The following is a 19094-nucleotide window of genomic DNA, read 5'->3' on the forward strand; positions in this document are numbered from 1 at the left end:
TTGCTTCCATTTCTGATAGTTTTCTGAAAATGCAAGTTGCCTGGCAGCCATGCAGACTCTGTGACGTCACTGATTCCAAACAAGTATGCAACCACTAATGTCAGAGTAAAGTCAGAACTCTTGAACTGCATACTTGTTAAAGGTCAATGATTCACAAAAGCATTAAAGTTACAGAATTCCCATGGTGGCCAGGCTACTAGCATTTTTAGAAAGAGAGCTCAGAAATTCTATTACACACTATTTGGATCACAGTGTTGTAAAGCTTTAAAATGCACTGTATGAATAGCTCTTATTTCCTGTATTAGTGCTGTAGCGTAATTGGAAACAATCGGCATTAGTATAGAGGTTTTCTGATTACATTTCTGACACAGCAAAAAGTTTGGTAGAGTCTGGAGAATGCAACACTGCTCTGTGCTTAAACGCTAGAGCTAATTATTCCAAATGGTGATGCTCACCCTAATTTATTTTATGTAGTTTTTATTATTATTTTATTTAACAGAAAAGCTCACCTTAAAATTTAAATTCAAAAAGAAAAACAAACTTAACTGGCTAATGTAGCAGTAACATAAAACACATATAGAGGTTTATTTACTAATGGATCGACTGTTCACTTAGTTAAGGGAATGTTCACTGATCTAAAAAATATGGTGAGGCTGTGTTCAGTTTAATCAACCAATCATGTGCTTGCAGTAATACTTTTTTTTTAATTTTCTTTCCATGATTGGGTATTCAAAGTGAACACGAGTTCACCCTATTTACTATCATTTACTTTGCAAAGTGAACATACATTTTGTATACATATGGGAACAGCCTAAGTTGCTTTAGTAAATCAAGCCCTTTGTCTGACTACTAAACTACTTTTTTATACATATTACCTAAACTTCTAAAGAGGTAAATATTCTAGAATTTCCATGCCACAGTTTCACTTTGCCATCATGTTATCATATTACTCTAAGAATAAGAAAAGCAATGTATATTGTTCCAAAACATATAGTAAAACAGTAATACAATTAAATATGTACACAGCAGAGTATAAAATGTTATTAATATATACCACAGTAATGACAAGTATTAGAAAGTTCAAAAACAATACATGTAAATTTGTCAAAGGTCGGATCTGGCTATCCATAAATAAATGTATAACAAATCACTTTTCAAGGTCAGACACCATACCTGTGAGTTTGCTTCCAGATAGTTGTAGAGAACATTCACAGATATTGTGAGGTCTCCGATGTTAAAAGGATATTTTCTATTCCACCCCTGGGGACCAAATTTGCGCCGCTCAGCCACACAGGCATGAAAATAGCACAAGGAAAAGAAAATGCTTTTAAACTCTTGCTCTCGCGTACACTGGTCAAGGATGTTCTGCAAAACAAAAGCAGAGGAGACATTTTTACACACCTGTCAATGATCTGTCAATTCCCACCAGCATTCTAATGAAGTCTGAATGTAAACGATTGCTGCACTTGCTGTGTACTGCATAAGATTACTGCATGCTTTAAAGGTGAATCAATAATACAATTTACTAGCACTTAAATTCAAAGTGGAAATCAATCACTAAGAAAAAAAGATTTAGGTATAAATTGTAATGACCAGTAATACTGTCAAGTGCCCTAATTATGGAATAAAATACACATGCATTAGGTATGAGTAGGCAGTCCGTAGTTTGCAAATTAATTCTTAAGTAGTAATAGTAGATGAAGATGACAATGGGTGTAAAAGACACTATTCCTGCAATTTCCCAAATAAAATATGTTGGTCTATTCAAGACTGAATGGACCTGGATCACAAAAGTCAGTGGTTTGTTTCTGTCTTACCATTTGATTTGCTAATGAAAGAAAAGCAAAAATAATTAGCAAGAAACTATTCGCTTAGGATCCATACACCTGTGGTTTGTTGATTGAACTGTATTTCTAAGAAGCTGCTTTTTCAATCTGTATAATATTATCCCACAGTCCAAGGAGGTGCATAACTGTGAATATTTTAAAAACTGTCCAGTAATGATTTGCTACATAGCTGATCAAACAAAACTTATAATGCTCAGTACAGACTCCCGTGAAACTCAAGAAAAAAAAATCTGACATCCTTAACAGAATTGCAAATGTGTATTTGTGTTTATAATTTGAAAAAGTGATTGTCACATGCTGAGTTAAAATGCATTCATGTTAGGAGCATTAAAGTGCAGTAACTATGAAACATTTTTTATAATAGGTAGAAAATGTGTAACTTTATGTCATGAATGTTCTGTACTGTAAATAAACTACAAGACAGATCTAATACAACAAGATGCTCCTCCTAGAATTCTGACAACTATAATGTCCTTTAGTATCCCCTTACCCTCTTTAGGGCAAGTAAAAAAAATCTGCAACTGCTCTAAGATGTAATGAGGGGAAGAACCTGTCCTGTACATTCACTGTATGCAAAAATGGAGGTTTAATTTGTTTGGATTCTACTGTTTTTAGCCATTGCTAAATTAAAGAACATTATTTGAATACATTAGCAGCTCATTCTCAGCAAATAATAAAGATACTAAACTGATTTTATTGACAGTTTACAGTTATTATTTATTTTCAGCAATAGAGGTTTATGTAAAATTTAATTTGGGTAAAAGTTCAGCAATACATTACTTTCTGCACTGAGAAACAGGCTAAATAACGGCTTAACATATTTGACACCATAGTCCTTTAACAATAAAAGAAAGACCATCAATAAATAGTTCTAGTTCTTGAGGAAAATTTAAAACCACCAAATTAAATAATAATAGTTATAATACAAAAATTGCTCTAAATCTTATACAGTTTTTTGCTGTATGTTGGACATATAATATTAATATACAGTTAATATATACTCTCTCTCTCTATATATATATATATATATATATATATATATATATATATATATATATATATATATATATATATATATATATATATATATATATATATATATATATATATATATATATATATATATATATATATATATATATATATATTTATGATGTCTGACTTGCAGGCCAATTAACTTAACTAATGTGCCTGAAAGGAAGCGCATGGTAGGGAAGCAAAACACATTGGGTTAATTTACTAAAAGGGGAGAGTGCAAAATCTGGTGCAGCTCTGCATAGAAACTGCATCAGCTTCCAGGTTTTTTTTCACCAAAGCTGAATTGAACAAGCTGAAGTTAGAAGCTGATTGGTTTCTATGCAGAGCTACACCAGATTTTGCCCTCTCCAGTTTTAGTAAATCAACCCCATTGAGTTCTATGGCTCGGTACACATGGGTACTCTGTGAAGCTTAGCACCTTACTAAAATAAATTCAAACTGCAGCATTCGTCTGATTGTCCACTGCAGACCTTATTCACTTCAATGAGGTCCTGTGAAGGAAGATTGTTAAAAGTTTATCATCACATGAGCATCATAAGCGTTGGATGCGAGTCCAATTTTAGCACTTGTATGTATGCACTCCGGCTTATACTCTTGGGCCAACTTTTCACCCATTAGAATAGATCAGTTCTCTCCAAGTATTTCCACAGCAAGGATCACATTTTTGTTAATGAGTGTTAATATGTTGTATCTATCTGCATTTAGTCCAACATGGTACACAAGAGGCTTTGCCTATTTTATGACTTTTAGTAGTGTAAAGAACCTTTGGCTGCAATGGCACCTTAAAGTCAGAATGGCACTGTGACAGTTGACAGTGGATCAACGTTGAACAAGTCCTTAAAGGGGCAGCTCTGGTTCTTTTCATGAGCTTTTTCTGTTCAATATTTTTTATTAATATAAAGAAATGCAAAGTAATACAAAGTATGCAATTAGTACATCGGTATTTTCAAATACAACAGTAAAAAAAAAAAAAAGAAATACAAAGTTATAAGGGGAAAAGAACAGTATATAGATTGCAGTAGCAGTAATAATCCAAGACATAATGAATAAGTGGGGTAACACCCTGCTCCAGGTACCCCAAATGGGAACACACTGTACACAGGATCAAGGTGCTAACCCTGACAGTAGTGATGGCTAGTGATGGACGAACTTCCGACGGGACGTTTCGCGAACGCGAAACGCGAACGGGCACAAACGTTCGCGAAAACGACCGTTCGCCGCGGGCTCCATTGACTTCAATGGGAGGCGAATTTCGCAAACCTTTAGGTCGAATTTGCGGCCACGGGGTAATTATTAGGGGGTAGCACGTAGTCCCACCACCTGGACAATAGCATAATACATGTATGAGGTGAATTTGGGATCGATAACTACAAGCATTTTTTTTTTATTTGGGAAATTGTTCTGACAATTCAGGACTATGGAGCTAATGAAGGCAATGGAGGAGAGGGAAGGTCAGGGACCAGGGTAGGCAAACAAGAGGGTGCAGGAGATACAGAGCACTGACAGCAGCACCGTAATACAGAGCACTGACATCAGCACCGTGACATACAGCGCTGACAGCAGCTCCGTGACATACAGCGCTGACAGCAGCTCCGTGACATACAGCGCTGACAGCAGCTCCGTGACATACAGCGCTGACAGCAGCTCCGTGACATACAGCGCTGACAGCAGCTCCGTGACATACAGCGCTGACAGCAGCACCGTGACATACAGCGCTGACAGCAGCTCCGTGACATACAGCGCTGACAGCAGCTCCGTGACATACAGCGCTGACAGCAGCTCCGTGACATACAGCACTGACAGCAGCTCCGTGACATACAGCGCTGACAGCAGCTCCGTGACATACAGCGCTGACAGCAGCACCGTGACATACAGCGCTGACAGCAGCTCCGTGACATACAGCGCTGACAGCAGCTCCGTGACATACAGCGCTGACAGCAGCTCCGTGACATACAGCACTGACAGCAGCTCCGTGACATACAGCGCTGACAGCAGCTCCGTGACATACAGCGCTGACAGCAGCACCGTGACATACAGCGCTGACAGCAGCTCCGTGACATACAGCGCTGACAGCAGCTCCGTGACATACAGCACTGACAGCAGCTCCGTGACATACAGCGCTGACAGCAGCTCCGTGACATACAGCGCTGACAGCAGCACCGTGACATACAGCGCTGACAGCAGCTCCGTGACATACAGCGCTGACAGCAGCTCCGTGACATACAGCGCTGACAGCAGCTCCGTGACATACAGCACTGACAGCAGCTCCGTGACATACAGCGCTGACAGCAGCTCCGTGACATACAGCGCTGACAGCAGCACCGTGACATACAGCGCTGACAGCAGCTCCGTGACATACAGCGCTGACAGCAGCTCCGTGACATACAGCGCTGACAGCAGCTCCGTGACATACAGCGCTGACAGCAGCTCCGTGACATACAGCGCTGACAGCAGCTCCGTGACATACAGCGCTGACAGCAGCTCCGTGACATACAGCGCTGACAGCAGCTCCGTGACATACAGCGCTGACAGCAGCACCGTAAGCAGCCCCAGGAGGAAGTCAGCACAGCACAGGGATGGTGTGATCCCCTCATAATAAGAACCCCCAGGAGGAAGTCAGCACAGCACAGGGATGGTGGGAGCCCCTCATAATAAGAACCCCCAGGAGGAAGTCAGCACAGCACAGGGATGGTGGGAGCCCCTCATAATAAGAACACCCAGGAGGAAGTCAGCACAGCACAGGGATGGTGGGAACCCCTCATAATAAGCAGCCCCAGTAGAAATATGACACCGCTCAACCTCTTCAAAGAGGAGGGTAGGGGCATATAGTACGGTGTGCTTTTTTGGGTCAGGGAAGTGAGCCAAATGAATTAAGAAGGTCTGTGTGCTTGATTCCAAAAATTGTTTATAGACATATACATGGTCTACTGATCACATGTGTTGAATTCCTCCGAGATCCATGCCTCATTCATTTTTAGAAATGTGAGGTAGTTAACACTGTCGTGAGCTAGGCGAGTACGCTTATCGGTCACAATCCCCCCTGCTGCGCTGAACGTCCTTTCGGACAGGACACTGGATGAGGGGCAAGCCAACAGTTCGATTGCAAATTGGGCAAGCTCTGGCCAGAGGTCAAGCCTGCCCACCCAGTAGTCTAGGGGTTCATCACTCCTCAGAGCGTCCACATCGGCCGTTAACCCAATGTAGTCGGACACCTGACGGTCTAGGCGTTCCCTGATGCTGGATCCGGATGACACCTGTCGATGGGTCGGCTGAAAGAATGACCTCATATCCGAAGTCACCAACACATCTTCAAACCGGCCTCTTCTTGCAGGCGCTGTTGGATTGGTACCCGCAAATCCTTCTCTGGGAGTGGGAATTGCTCCTCTGCCAGCGCACGCAAAAGCAGAATGCAGCATTTCTCGAAGCAAGGCCTGGAAGTGCTGCATTCTGACAGCCCTCTGCGACGGCGGTAACATTTCCGCCATTTTGTGTTTGTACCGGGGATCTAAGTACGTTGCCACCCAGTACTGGTCCTTGACCCTCATGCTTTTTATACGGGGGTCCCTATTAAAACACTGGAGCATGAAGGCCCCCATTTGCACTCAAGCGGAAGGTATGTGGTGGTGGTGGTGTTGTTGGTGGTAGTGTCTTTGGGGGTGCACATAGCAGAGAGTGAAGAAGAGGGTGCAGATCGAGAGGATGAGGAGGGTGCAGAAGAATAAGGCTGAGTGAGCCACTCAACCAAGTCTGGTGCGTCCTTTAAAGTAATTGAACGCACCTTCTGCAACTTCCCACTTTGGCTCAAGGCTGTTGCTCCTGCCCTACCCCTACCACCCCTGCGGAAGGGCCTGCCTCTTCCTCTGCCTGTCATTTTTTAAATCACCCTGTGACAAAACTCTTAGTCCCTATACCGCTGAAGGACTGCTGCAGTATAGGGCAGCGGTCAGCAGTAGTGCACGTCAACCCTATGTATTGTGGACCGATAGCGGTCCTTACAGAACAGCAGACTGTAACGCACTCAGGCCTATGTACCGTAGCACCCTATACCAAGTTACCAGTCCTTATAAGAACTTTTGTGGACCAAGCAGGTTGTGTGTTAGTGATTAGCAGACTGTACGTCAGTCCCTATACCAATGAAGGACTGCTGCAGTATAGGGCAGCGGTCAGCAGTAGTGCACGGCAACCCTATGTATTGTGGACCGATAGCGGTCCTTACAGAACAGCAGACTGTACTGCACTCAGGCCTATGTACCGTAGCACCCTATACCAAGTTACCAGTCCTTATAAGAACTTTTGTGGACCAAGCAGGTTGTGTGTTAGTGATTAGCAGACTGTACGTCAGTCCCTATACCAATGAAGGACTGCTGCAGTATAGGGCAGCGGTCAGCAGTAGTGCACGTCAACCCTATGTATTGTGGACCGATAGCGGTCCTTACAGAACAGCAGACTGTACTGCACTCAGGCCTATGTACCGTAGCACCCTATACCAAGTTACCAGTCCTTATAAAAACTTTTGTGGACCAAGCAGGTTGTGTGTTAGTGATTAGCAGACTGTACGTCAGTCCCTATACCAATGAAGGACTGCTGCAGTATAGGGCAGCGGTCAGCAGTAGTGCACGGCAACCCTATGTATTGTGGACCGATAGCGGTCCTTACAGAACAGCAGACTGTACTGCACTCAGGCCTATGTACCGTAGCACCCTATACCAAGTTACCAGTCCTTATAAGAACTTTTGTGGACCAAGCAGGTTGTGTGTTAGTGATTAGCAGACTGTACGTCAGTCCCTATACCAATGAAGGACTGCTGCAGTATAGGGCAGCGGTCAGCAGTAGTGCACGGCAACCCTATGTATTGTGGACCGATAGCGGTCCTTACAGAACAGCAGACTGTAACGCACTCAGGCCTATGTACCGTAGCACCCTATACCAAGTTACCAGTCCTTATAAGAACTTTTGTGGACCAAGCAGGTTGTGTGTTAGTGTTTAGCAGACTGTGCGTCAGTCCCTATACCGCTGAAGGACTGCTGCAGTATAGGGCAGCGGTCAGCAGTAGTGCACGTCAACCCTATGTATTGTGGACCGATAGCGGTCCTTACAGAACAGCAGACTGTAACGCACTCAGGCCTATGTACCGTAGCACCCTATACCAAGTTACCAGTCCTTATAAGAACTTTTGTGGACCAAGCAGGTTGTGTGTTAGTGTTTAGCAGACTGTGCGTCAGTCCCTATACCGCTGAAGGACTGCTGCAGTATAGGGCAGCGGTCAGCAGTAGTGCACGGCAACCCTATGTATTGTGGACCGATAGCGGTCCTTACAGAACAGCAGACTGTACTGCACTCAGGCCTATGTACCGTAGCACCCTATACCAAGTTACCAGTCCTTATAAGAACTTTTGTGGACCAAGCAGGTTGTGTGTTAGTGTTTAGCAGACTGTGCGTCAGTCCCTATACCGCTGAAGGACTGCTGCAGTATAGGGCAGCGGTCAGCAGTAGTGCACGGCAACCCTATGTATTGTGGACCGATAGCGGTCCTTACAGAACAGCAGACTGTACTGCACTCAGGCCTATGTACCGTAGCACCCTATACCAAGTTACCAGTCCTTATAAGAACTTTTGTGGACCAAGCAGGTTGTGTGTTAGTGTTTAGCAGACTGTGCGTCAGTCCCTATACCGCTGAAGGACTGCTGCAGTATAGGGCAGCGGTCAGCAGTAGTGCACGGCAACCCTATGTATTGTGGACCGATAGCGGTCCTTACAGAACAGCAGACTGTAACGCACTCAGGCCTATGTACCGTAGCACCCTATACCAAGTTACCAGTCCTTATAAGAACTTTTGTGGACCAAGCAGGTTGTGTGTTAGTGATTAGCAGACTGTACGTCAGTCCCTATACCAATGAAGGACTGCTGCAGTATAGGGCAGCGGTCAGCAGTAGTGCACGGCAACCCTATGTATTGTGGACCGATAGCGGTCCTTACAGAACAGCAGACTGTAACGCACTCAGGCCTATGTACCGTAGCACCCTATACCAAGTTACCAGTCCTTATAAGAACTTTTGTGGACCAAGCAGGTTGTGTGTTAGTGTTTAGCAGACTGTGCGTCAGTCCCTATACCGCTGAAGGACTGCTGCAGTATAGGGCAGCGGTCAGCAGTAGTGCACGTCAACCCTATGTATTGTGGACCGATAGCGGTCCTTACAGAACAGCAGACTGTAACGCACTCAGGCCTATGTACCGTAGCACCCTATACCAAGTTACCAGTCCTTATAAGAACTTTTGTGGACCAAGCAGGTTGTGTATTAGTGTTTAGCAGACTGTGCGTCAGTCCCTATACCGCTGAAGGACTGCTGCAGTATAGGGCAGCGGTCAGCAGTAGTGCACGGCAACCCTATCTATTGTGGACCGATAGCGGTCCTTACAGAACAGCAGACTGTACCGCACCCAAGCCTATGTACCGTAGCACCCTAGACAGACCAAGTTACCAGTCCTTATAAGAACTTTTGTGGAACAAGTGAGTTGTGAATGATTAGCAGACTGCAGCAGAAGGGCAGCAGTCAAGTATAATATTCTTTCTATATTTGGAAGAAAGAATATTATACGTGTACAAGCCTATTACCGTACCACTGATACCAGTCCTGAAAAGAACCTTTGTGGAACTAATAGTAACAGCAAGTCTTTAAAATTATCCTCACTGCCTGACACACTGCTTCCTGCCTGTCCCTATACAAATTGGCAAAAAAGAGTAGGCTGGAACGATTAGCTGGAACAGCTCTTTTGTGGACCTGATAGTAACAGCTAATGATGATGATGATGATGATGATGAAGAAAGACTAATCTGGCTGAGCTGTCCCTAAAATAGCAGCATACAGCGCTCTGTCCCTTTATCTAAACTGACAAAAGAAACTCAGGCTGCTGACCTAACACCTATACCAGTCCTGAAAAGAACTTTTGTGTACCAAATAGCTAGCGTTTTCTCTGTCCCTACTCCACACAGGATCCTTTCCCTACAGTGACAGAAGAAAGAATGTAAAATGGCCACCGGATCGGGTGTATTTATAGGTTAGGGGGAATGTCCAAGTGTCCATGAGCTGTCATGTCTCAATTGGTTGTCCTGTAACACATGATAAACGTGTCACGAAAGGTTAAAGTTCTTGTATACATTAAACACGTAAGTCCGCCGGGGCGAACGACGGAAAAAGGCGTTCGAACCCGCGGACGGCGAAAGTCGGAAATTCGCCGCGAAACGACCGCCGGGCGAACCGTTCGGCCATCACTAGTGATGGCCGAACGGTTCGCCCGGCGGTCGTTTCGCGGCGAATTTCCGACTTTCGCCGTCCGCGGGTTCGAACGCCTTTTTCCGTCGTTCGCCCCGGCGGACTTACGTGTTTAATGTATACAAGAACTTTAACCTTTCGTGACACGTTTATCATGTGTTACAGGACAACCAATTGAGACATGACAGCTCATGGACACTTGGACATTCCCCCTAACCTATAAATACACCCGATCCGGTGGCCATTTTACATTCTTTCTTCTGTCACTGTAGGGAAAGGATCCTGTGTGGAGTAGGGACAGAGAAAACGCTAGCTATTTGGTACACAAAAGTTCTTTTCAGGACTGGTATAGGTGTTAGGTCAGCAGCCTGAGTTTCTTTTGTCAGTTTAGATAAAGGGACAGAGCGCTGTATGCTGCTATTTTAGGGACAGCTCAGCCAGATTAGTCTTTCTTCATCATCATCATCATCATCATCATTAGCTGTTACTATCAGGTCCACAAAAGAGCTGTTCCAGCTAATCGTTCCAGCCTACTCTTTTTTGCCAATTTGTATAGGGACAGGCAGGAAGCAGTGTGTCAGGCAGTGAGGATAATTTTAAAGACTTGCTGTTACTATTAGTTCCACAAAGGTTCTTTTCAGGACTGGTATCAGTGGTACGGTAATAGGCTTGTACACGTATAATATTCTTTCTTCCAAATATAGAAAGAATATTATACTTGACTGCTGCCCTTCTGCTGCAGTCTGCTAATCATTCACAACTCACTTGTTCCACAAAAGTTCTTATAAGGACTGGTAACTTGGTATAGGGTGCTACGGTACATAGGCCTGAGTGCAGTACAGTCTGCTGTTCTGTAAGGACCGCTATCGGTCCACAATACATAGGGTTGCCGTGCACTACTGCTGACCGCTGCCCTATACTGCAGCAGTCCTTCAGCGGTATAGGGACTGACGCACAGTCTGCTAAACACTAACACACAACCTGCTTGGTCCACAAAAGTTCTTATAAGGACTGGTAACTTGGTATAGGGTGCTACGGTACATAGGCCTGAGTGCGTTACAGTCTGCTGTTCTGTAAGGACCGCTATCGGTCCACAATACATAGGGTTGACGTGCACTACTGCTGACCGCTGCCCTATACTGCAGCAGTCCTTCAGCGGTATAGGGACTGACGCACAGTCTGCTAAACACTAACACACAACCTGCTTGGTCCACAAAAGTTCTTATAAGGACTGGTAACTTGGTATAGGGTGCTACGGTACATAGGCCTGAGTGCGTTACAGTCTGCTGTTCTGTAAGGACCGCTATCGGTCCACAATACATAGGGTTGCCGTGCACTACTGCTGACCGCTGCCCTATACTGCAGCAGTCCTTCATTGGTATAGGGACTGACGTACAGTCTGCTAATCACTAACACACAACCTGCTTGGTCCACAAAAGTTCTTATAAGGACTGGTAACTTGGTATAGGGTGCTACGGTACATAGGCCTGAGTGCAGTACAGTCTGCTGTTCTGTAAGGACCGCTATCGGTCCACAATACATAGGGTTGCCGTGCACTACTGCTGACCGCTGCCCTATACTGCAGCAGTCCTTCATTGGTATAGGGACTGACGTACAGTCTGCTAATCACTAACACACAACCTGCTTGGTCCACAAAAGTTTTTATAAGGACTGGTAACTTGGTATAGGGTGCTACGGTACATAGGCCTGAGTGCAGTACAGTCTGCTGTTCTGTAAGGACCGCTATCGGTCCACAATACATAGGGTTGACGTGCACTACTGCTGACCGCTGCCCTATACTGCAGCAGTCCTTCATTGGTATAGGGACTGACGTACAGTCTGCTAATCACTAACACACAACCTGCTTGGTCCACAAAAGTTCTTATAAGGACTGGTAACTTGGTATAGGGTGCTACGGTACATAGGCCTGAGTGCAGTACAGTCTGCTGTTCTGTAAGGACCGCTATCGGTCCACAATACATAGGGTTGCCGTGCACTACTGCTGACCGCTGCCCTATACTGCAGCAGTCCTTCATTGGTATAGGGACTGACGTACAGTCTGCTAATCACTAACACACAACCTGCTTGGTCCACAAAAGTTCTTATAAGGACTGGTAACTTGGTATAGGGTGCTACGGTACATAGGCCTGAGTGCGTTACAGTCTGCTGTTCTGTAAGGACCGCTATCGGTCCACAATACATAGGGTTGACGTGCACTACTGCTGACCGCTGCCCTATACTGCAGCAGTCCTTCAGCGGTATAGGGACTAAGAGTTTTGTCACAGGGTGATTTAAAAAATGACAGGCAGAGGAAGAGGCAGGCCCTTCCGCAGGGGTGGTAGGGGTAGGGCAGGAGCAACAGCCTTGAGCCAAAGTGGGAAGTTGCAGAAGGTGCGTTCAATTACTTTAAAGGACGCACCAGACTTGGTTGAGTGGCTCACTCAGCCTTATTCTTCTGCACCCTCCTCATCCTCTCGATCTGCACCCTCTTCTTCACTCTCTGCTATGTGCACCCCCAAAGACACTACCACCAACAACACCACCACCACCACATACCTTCCGCTTGAGTGCAAATGGGGGCCTTCATGCTCCAGTGTTTTAATAGGGACCCCCGTATAAAAAGCATGAGGGTCAAGGACCAGTACTGGGTGGCAACGTACTTAGATCCCCGGTACAAACACAAAATGGCGGAAATGTTACCGCCGTCGCAGAGGGCTGTCAGAATGCAGCACTTCCAGGCCTTGCTTCGAGAAATGCTGCATTCTGCTTTTGCGTGCGCTGGCAGAGGAGCAATTCCCACTCCCAGAGAAGGATTTGCGGGTACCAATCCAACAGCGCCTGCAAGAAGAGGCCGGTTTGAAGATGTGTTGGTGACTTCGGATATGAGGTCATTCTTTCAGCCGACCCATCGACAGGTGTCATCCGGATCCAGCATCAGGGAACGCCTAGACCGTCAGGTGTCCGACTACATTGGGTTAACGGCCGATGTGGACGCTCTGAGGAGTGATGAACCCCTAGACTACTGGGTGGGCAGGCTTGACCTCTGGCCAGAGCTTGCCCAATTTGCAATCGAACTGTTGGCTTGCCCCTCATCCAGTGTCCTGTCCGAAAGGACGTTCAGCGCAGCAGGGGGGATTGTGACCGATAAGCGTACTCGCCTAGCTCACGACAGTGTTAACTACCTCACATTTCTAAAAATGAATGAGGCATGGATCTCGGAGGAATTCAACACATGTGATCAGTAGACCATGTATATGTCTATAAACAATTTTTGGAATCAAGCACACAGACCTTCTTAATTCATTTGGCTCACTTCCCTGACCCAAAAAAGCACACCGTACTATATGCCCCTACCCTCCTCTTTGAAGAGGTTGAGCGGTGTCATATTTCTACTGGGGCTGCTTATTATGAGGGGTTCCCACCATCCCTGTGCTGTGCTGACTTCCTCCTGGGTGTTCTTATTATGAGGGGCTCCCACCATCCCTGTGCTGTGCTGACTTCCTCCTGGGGGTTCTTATTATGAGGGGCTCCCACCATCCCTGTGCTGTGCTGACTTCCTCCTGGGGGTTCTTATTATGAGGGGATCACACCATCCCTGTGCTGTGCTGACTTCCTCCTGGGGCTGCTTACGGTGCTGCTGTCAGCGCTGTATGTCACGGAGCTGCTGTCAGCGCTGTATGTCACGGAGCTGCTGTCAGCGCTGTATGTCACGGAGCTGCTGTCAGCGCTGTATGTCACGGAGCTGCTGTCAGCGCTGTATGTCACGGAGCTGCTGTCAGCGCTGTATGTCACGGAGCTGCTGTCAGCGCTGTATGTCACGGAGCTGCTGTCAGCGCTGTATGTCACGGTGCTGCTGTCAGCGCTGTATGTCACGGAGCTGCTGTCAGCGCTGTATGTCACGGAGCTGCTGTCAGTGCTGTATGTCACGGAGCTGCTGTCAGCGCTGTATGTCACGGAGCTGCTGTCAGCGCTGTATGTCACGGAGCTGCTGTCAGCGCTGTATGTCACGGTGCTGCTGTCAGCGCTGTATGTCACGGAGCTGCTGTCAGCGCTGTATGTCACGGAGCTGCTGTCAGTGCTGTATGTCACGGAGCTGCTGTCAGCGCTGTATGTCACGGAGCTGCTGTCAGCGCTGTATGTCACGGTGCTGCTGTCAGCGCTGTATGTCACGGAGCTGCTGTCAGCGCTGTATGTCACGGAGCTGCTGTCAGTGCTGTATGTCACGGAGCTGCTGTCAGCGCTGTATGTCACGGAGCTGCTGTCAGCGCTGTATGTCACGGAGCTGCTGTCAGCGCTGTATGTCACGGTGCTGCTGTCAGCGCTGTATGTCACGGAGCTGCTGTCAGCGCTGTATGTCACGGAGCTGCTGTCAGCGCTGTATGTCACGGAGCTGCTGTCAGCGCTGTATGTCACGGAGCTGCTGTCAGCGCTGTATGTCACGGAGCTGCTGTCAGCGCTGTATGTCACGGTGCTGATGTCAGTGCTCTGTATTACGGTGCTGCTGTCAGTGCTCTGTATCTCCTGCACCCTCTTGTTTGCCTACCCTGGTCCCTGACCTTCCCTCTCCTCCATTGCCTTCATTAGCTCCATAGTCCTGAATTGTCAGAACAATTTCCCAAATAAAAAAAAAATGCTTGTAGTTATCGATCCCAAATTCACCTCATACATGTATTATGCTATTGTCCAGGTGGTGGGACTACGTGCTACCCCCTAATAATTACCCCGTGGCCGCAAATTCGACCTAAAGGTTTGCGAAATTCGCCTCCCATTGAAGTCAATGGAGCCCGCGGCGAACGGTCGTTTTCGCGAACGTTTGTGCCCGTTCGCGTTTCGCGTTCGCGAAACGTCCCGTCGGAAGTTCGTCCATCACTACCTGACAGTAGGGAGGGAGTGGAAACCGAGGAGAATAAGATTAATACCATATTCTCTCCCTGTGTTAGCAGAATGAACTAGAGATTGATATCCTAACTCTAGAAAATGGCAATTTCATGAGCTTTTTCAGCACACATATAGGTTGGAGCAGAAGTGCTCTTGTAGCTATTTTTCAATATGTGGCTTGTTTGTGCATGCTGTACCCAAGAACACTTGGACAGACCTCCAAAATGGATGGTGTCTGTGCATAAGTTTCAAAATTCAGGAGGAGTGGTGGGACTAACATTTATTGTGCTTTGCTAACTTGCTATTAGGACTTTAGTTAGGTAATCCTCAGTACCGGATAATTCTTGAAGGACAAAGGACCAGTGCCGGATGAAGGTCATCCACCACCCAGGGCAAAGATGCCAAACTGCACCCCTCTCCTTTATGATGTGTGCACCCAATTGTCTTACTCACATACAGAGCTCCATATGAAACCACTGTGCCCAGGGCAGCTGCCCCACCCTTGTTCCTGGCCCTGCCTAGGACATACCTTGTATAGTCCTTTTCTGTTGAATGTATGTAGCAAATATAGCTATCAAGATCAAGATCTTTGACGACAAGGATCTGATCTGTGTGTCGCAGAGCTGCCGTCAGCAACTTTGTTTGCAGCAAGCTGCATAGGGGTTGATTCACTAAAACTGGAGAGTGCAAAATATGCTGCAGCTGTGCATGGAAACCAATCAGCTTCCAGGTTTTTTGTCAATGCTTCTTTGAACAAGCAGAAGTTAGAAGTTGATTGGCTACCATGCACAGCTGCACCAGATTTTGCACGCTCCAGTTTTAGTAAATCAACCCCATAGTGTTGCATAAGTACTTATTAAAATTAAAAATTGGTACATTGAATTGGCTTTAGCTTTCTCAAGCAGCTAATTACAATGTAAGGTTTTTATTTACCGTATATACTCGAGTATAGGTCGATCCGAATATAAGCCGAGGCCCCTAATTTACCATAAAAAAATGGGAAAACTTATTGACTCGAGTGTAAGCCAAGGGTGGGAAATGCAGCAGCTACTGTAAGTGGCAAAGAGGGTCAACAATGCCCATCTGCAGCTGCATGTCTCACTGTGTCTATTGCATGCCTCCCTGTGTCCTGTGCAGATCTGCCTACCTCACTGTGTTCTGTGTATACCTCCCTGTGTCCTGTGCAGATCTGCCTACCTCACTGTGTCCTGTGTATACCTCCCTGTGTCCATTGCAGCCTACCTGTGTTAATCTTCATCCTTTGTGTCCTGTGCATGCCTCCGTGTGCCCATCTGCAGCCACGATCAGCATGTCATAAAAACATACGGCGGCCATTCCAGTATTCAAAAGCCGCGCCTCCTCCTCGTCTGATAGGCAGAACACTCAATTTCCCAGCAGTCAGTTTTCAGCCTATCACGGACATCCCCTCATCCTCATACCTCAGACGAGGATGAGGGGATGTCCGTGATAGGCTGAAAACGGACTGCTGGGAAATTGAGTGTTCTGCCTATCACAGACGAAGAGGAGGCGTAGCTTTTAAATACTGGAATGGCCGCTGTATGTTTTTATGACACGCTGGCCACCGTCTGTCTACATGACATGCCTGATCAGGTAGGCAGACGGCGGTGACTCGAGTATAAGCCGAGGGGGCACTTTCAGCCTAAAAAAAGGGCTGAAAATCTCGGCTTATACTCGAGTATATACGGTACATTAAACCTGAAATTCAAAAAATAGTGTTTATATTGTTCTGTTGAAAATGTTTTTTAGTGTTTTTATGTTTTTTTGCAGCATGATTTTTAAAAACCACATAAGAAATATAAAAAAACACCTTACTTATATTTGTAAATAACCTGTGTTGAAATGTAAAACCAGATGTACAAGACACATATTATAAAATGTTTACAATATATAATATAGAAAATTGAGAAACTCTTCAATGACAATACCACCAAAAGAAAGTCTAACTGTCCTATATATACACTCTATTACCAAAGGTATTGCAACGCCTGCCTTTACACGCACATGAAATTTAATGGCATCCAAGTCTTAGTCTGTAGGGTTCAATGTTAAGTTGGCCCACCCTTTGCACCTATAACAGCTTCAACTCTTCTGGGAAGGCTGTCCACAAGGTTTATTATGTCTATGGGAATGTTTCACCATTATTCTAGAAGTGTATTTGTGAGGTCAGGCACTGATCAGACCATATTGATCCCATAAAGAATGAGGAAGGGCATCTGGTTACAAAGGATGGGGACATGGCAAAGGTATTGAATTTATTCTTCTCCTCGGTCTTCACGAGGGGATCTGGGGCTTCAGTAACCAAAACTGCAGTGTTTAATCTCATGACTCATCACAGGAAGCACCTCCATGGTTAACAGAGGACAGAATTAAAATTAGACTTGGGAAACCTAACATTAATAAATCACTGGAAGGCTTGCACCCGAGGGTACTTAAGGAACTCAGTCAAGTAATTGCCAGACCATTGTTACTAATTTTTACTGACAGTCTACTGACTGGAATGGTACCAACTGATTGTTAGACATGTGCATTAGTTTTCGTCCGAATTTAAGGTATTTTCGTTATTGTTTTAACAAATGATAACGACAGTGCAGAATCCGAAAAACGAAAGATCAGACATAAATAAATGCTTTATTTTCATTTTCGTTGTGACAACAGTTCGATATAGATAGGAGATTCGACATGACACTGACAATAACAATCTGTGTCTATCTAACCTGTGGTTGAATGTGCCTAACCTTAACTCTATTAGTCCAGGATTATTCGCCATAGAGAGAAAAAGATTTGACAGAGAGAGAAAAGATTCGACAGAGAGAGAAAAGATTCGACAGAGAGAGAAAAGATTCGACAGAGAGAGAAAAGATTACTGCTGGAATTGGGTGGGGGAAGTAAAATAAAAATAATGATGATGATGAATGTTATTGGCTGATTGTAACCAAAGAGGAGGAACAGTAAAATAGCTAGAACTAAGTACACACGTACAGCCAACGTACTTTCGCTTACGATTGCTAGCAGAGAGAGACACACACACTGAATCATTTCAGAAGACAGTCAATCTTAGCTGGTCCGTTTATCAGAGAACCTAAATTATTTAGCAATTAAGCATAAGCACAGTAGCAGAACAATAGTGAAGCAAGCTACAGTTCAACTTAACTTTTTCATAATAATCTGCTGCTATTAGTGTATTAGTGTTGTGAACCTGATAGTGAAACTAGTGTTGCTAGTGTTGTGATAGCCTCAGAGGCTGCCCGTGTTGTGGTGGTGGTGGTGGGGGGGGGGGGGGGGGGGGGGGATTTATTATTATAGATTCTATATTATAGATTTAGATTCTATATAGATTCTATATCCTATCTTGTTACCTGTCTGAATAGTGATCACTATCACCAGTCCATTTTCTGTTTGAACTATATACATTCAACATGAATCACAAAGATTCGACAAAGCAGCGAAAAACATATGGAGTCATACAGTTTAGCTTCTCCGTCGAATCTTCTTTGAACATTTGACAGCCTTCAATGACAGATTCGACCTTAATTAATTTGGATTTTCAGACAAATTTTTAATGAAAAACAAAATAAATAAAAACGAATTTTGGGAGTAACTAAATAAATGTATTTTTTGGACGAAAACTAAATTCTGAAACAAAATATTTCAGTGTGCACATGTCTACCGATTGGAGAAAAGCCAATGTAGCACCAATATTTAAAAAGGGCCCAAAATACATCCCTGGGAATTACAGACCAGTTAACCTAACATAAATAATATGTAAACTCTTGTAGGGGATGATAAGACACTTTATACAAAATGTTAGCAATGAGAACGGTATAATTAGCAGTAATCAGCATGGATTCATGAAGAATCGTTCTTGCCAAACCAATCTATTAACCTTCTATGAGGAGTTGAGTTGCCATCTAGATAAAGGAAGGCCCGTAGACGTGGTGTATCTGGATTTTACAAAAGCATTTGACACAGTTCCCCATAAACATTTACTTTACAAAATAAGGTCCGTTGGCATGGACCATAGGGAGAGTACATGGATTGA

General features: G+C 45.0%; 1 protein-coding gene across 1 annotated transcript in view; it reads right to left on the bottom strand.

Annotated features, from left to right (window-relative positions):
• LOC143925685 (dynein axonemal heavy chain 11-like) overlaps positions 1-19094 on the bottom strand; it is a 701866-nt gene that overhangs the window by 95351 nt on the left and 587421 nt on the right. The window contains exon 63 of the mRNA XM_077450147.1: positions 1174-1365. Coding sequence (XP_077306273.1) covers positions 1174-1365 — 192 coding nt within the window. The remainder of the gene's footprint in view (positions 1-1173; positions 1366-19094) is intronic.

Source organism: Lithobates pipiens, unplaced genomic scaffold (genome assembly GCF_037356315.1).
Source record: "Lithobates pipiens isolate NorthernLeopardFrog02 unplaced genomic scaffold, aLitPip1_a1.2 Scaffold_22, whole genome shotgun sequence".
In the NCBI taxonomy this organism is placed as follows: Eukaryota; Metazoa; Chordata; class Amphibia; order Anura; family Ranidae; genus Lithobates; species Lithobates pipiens.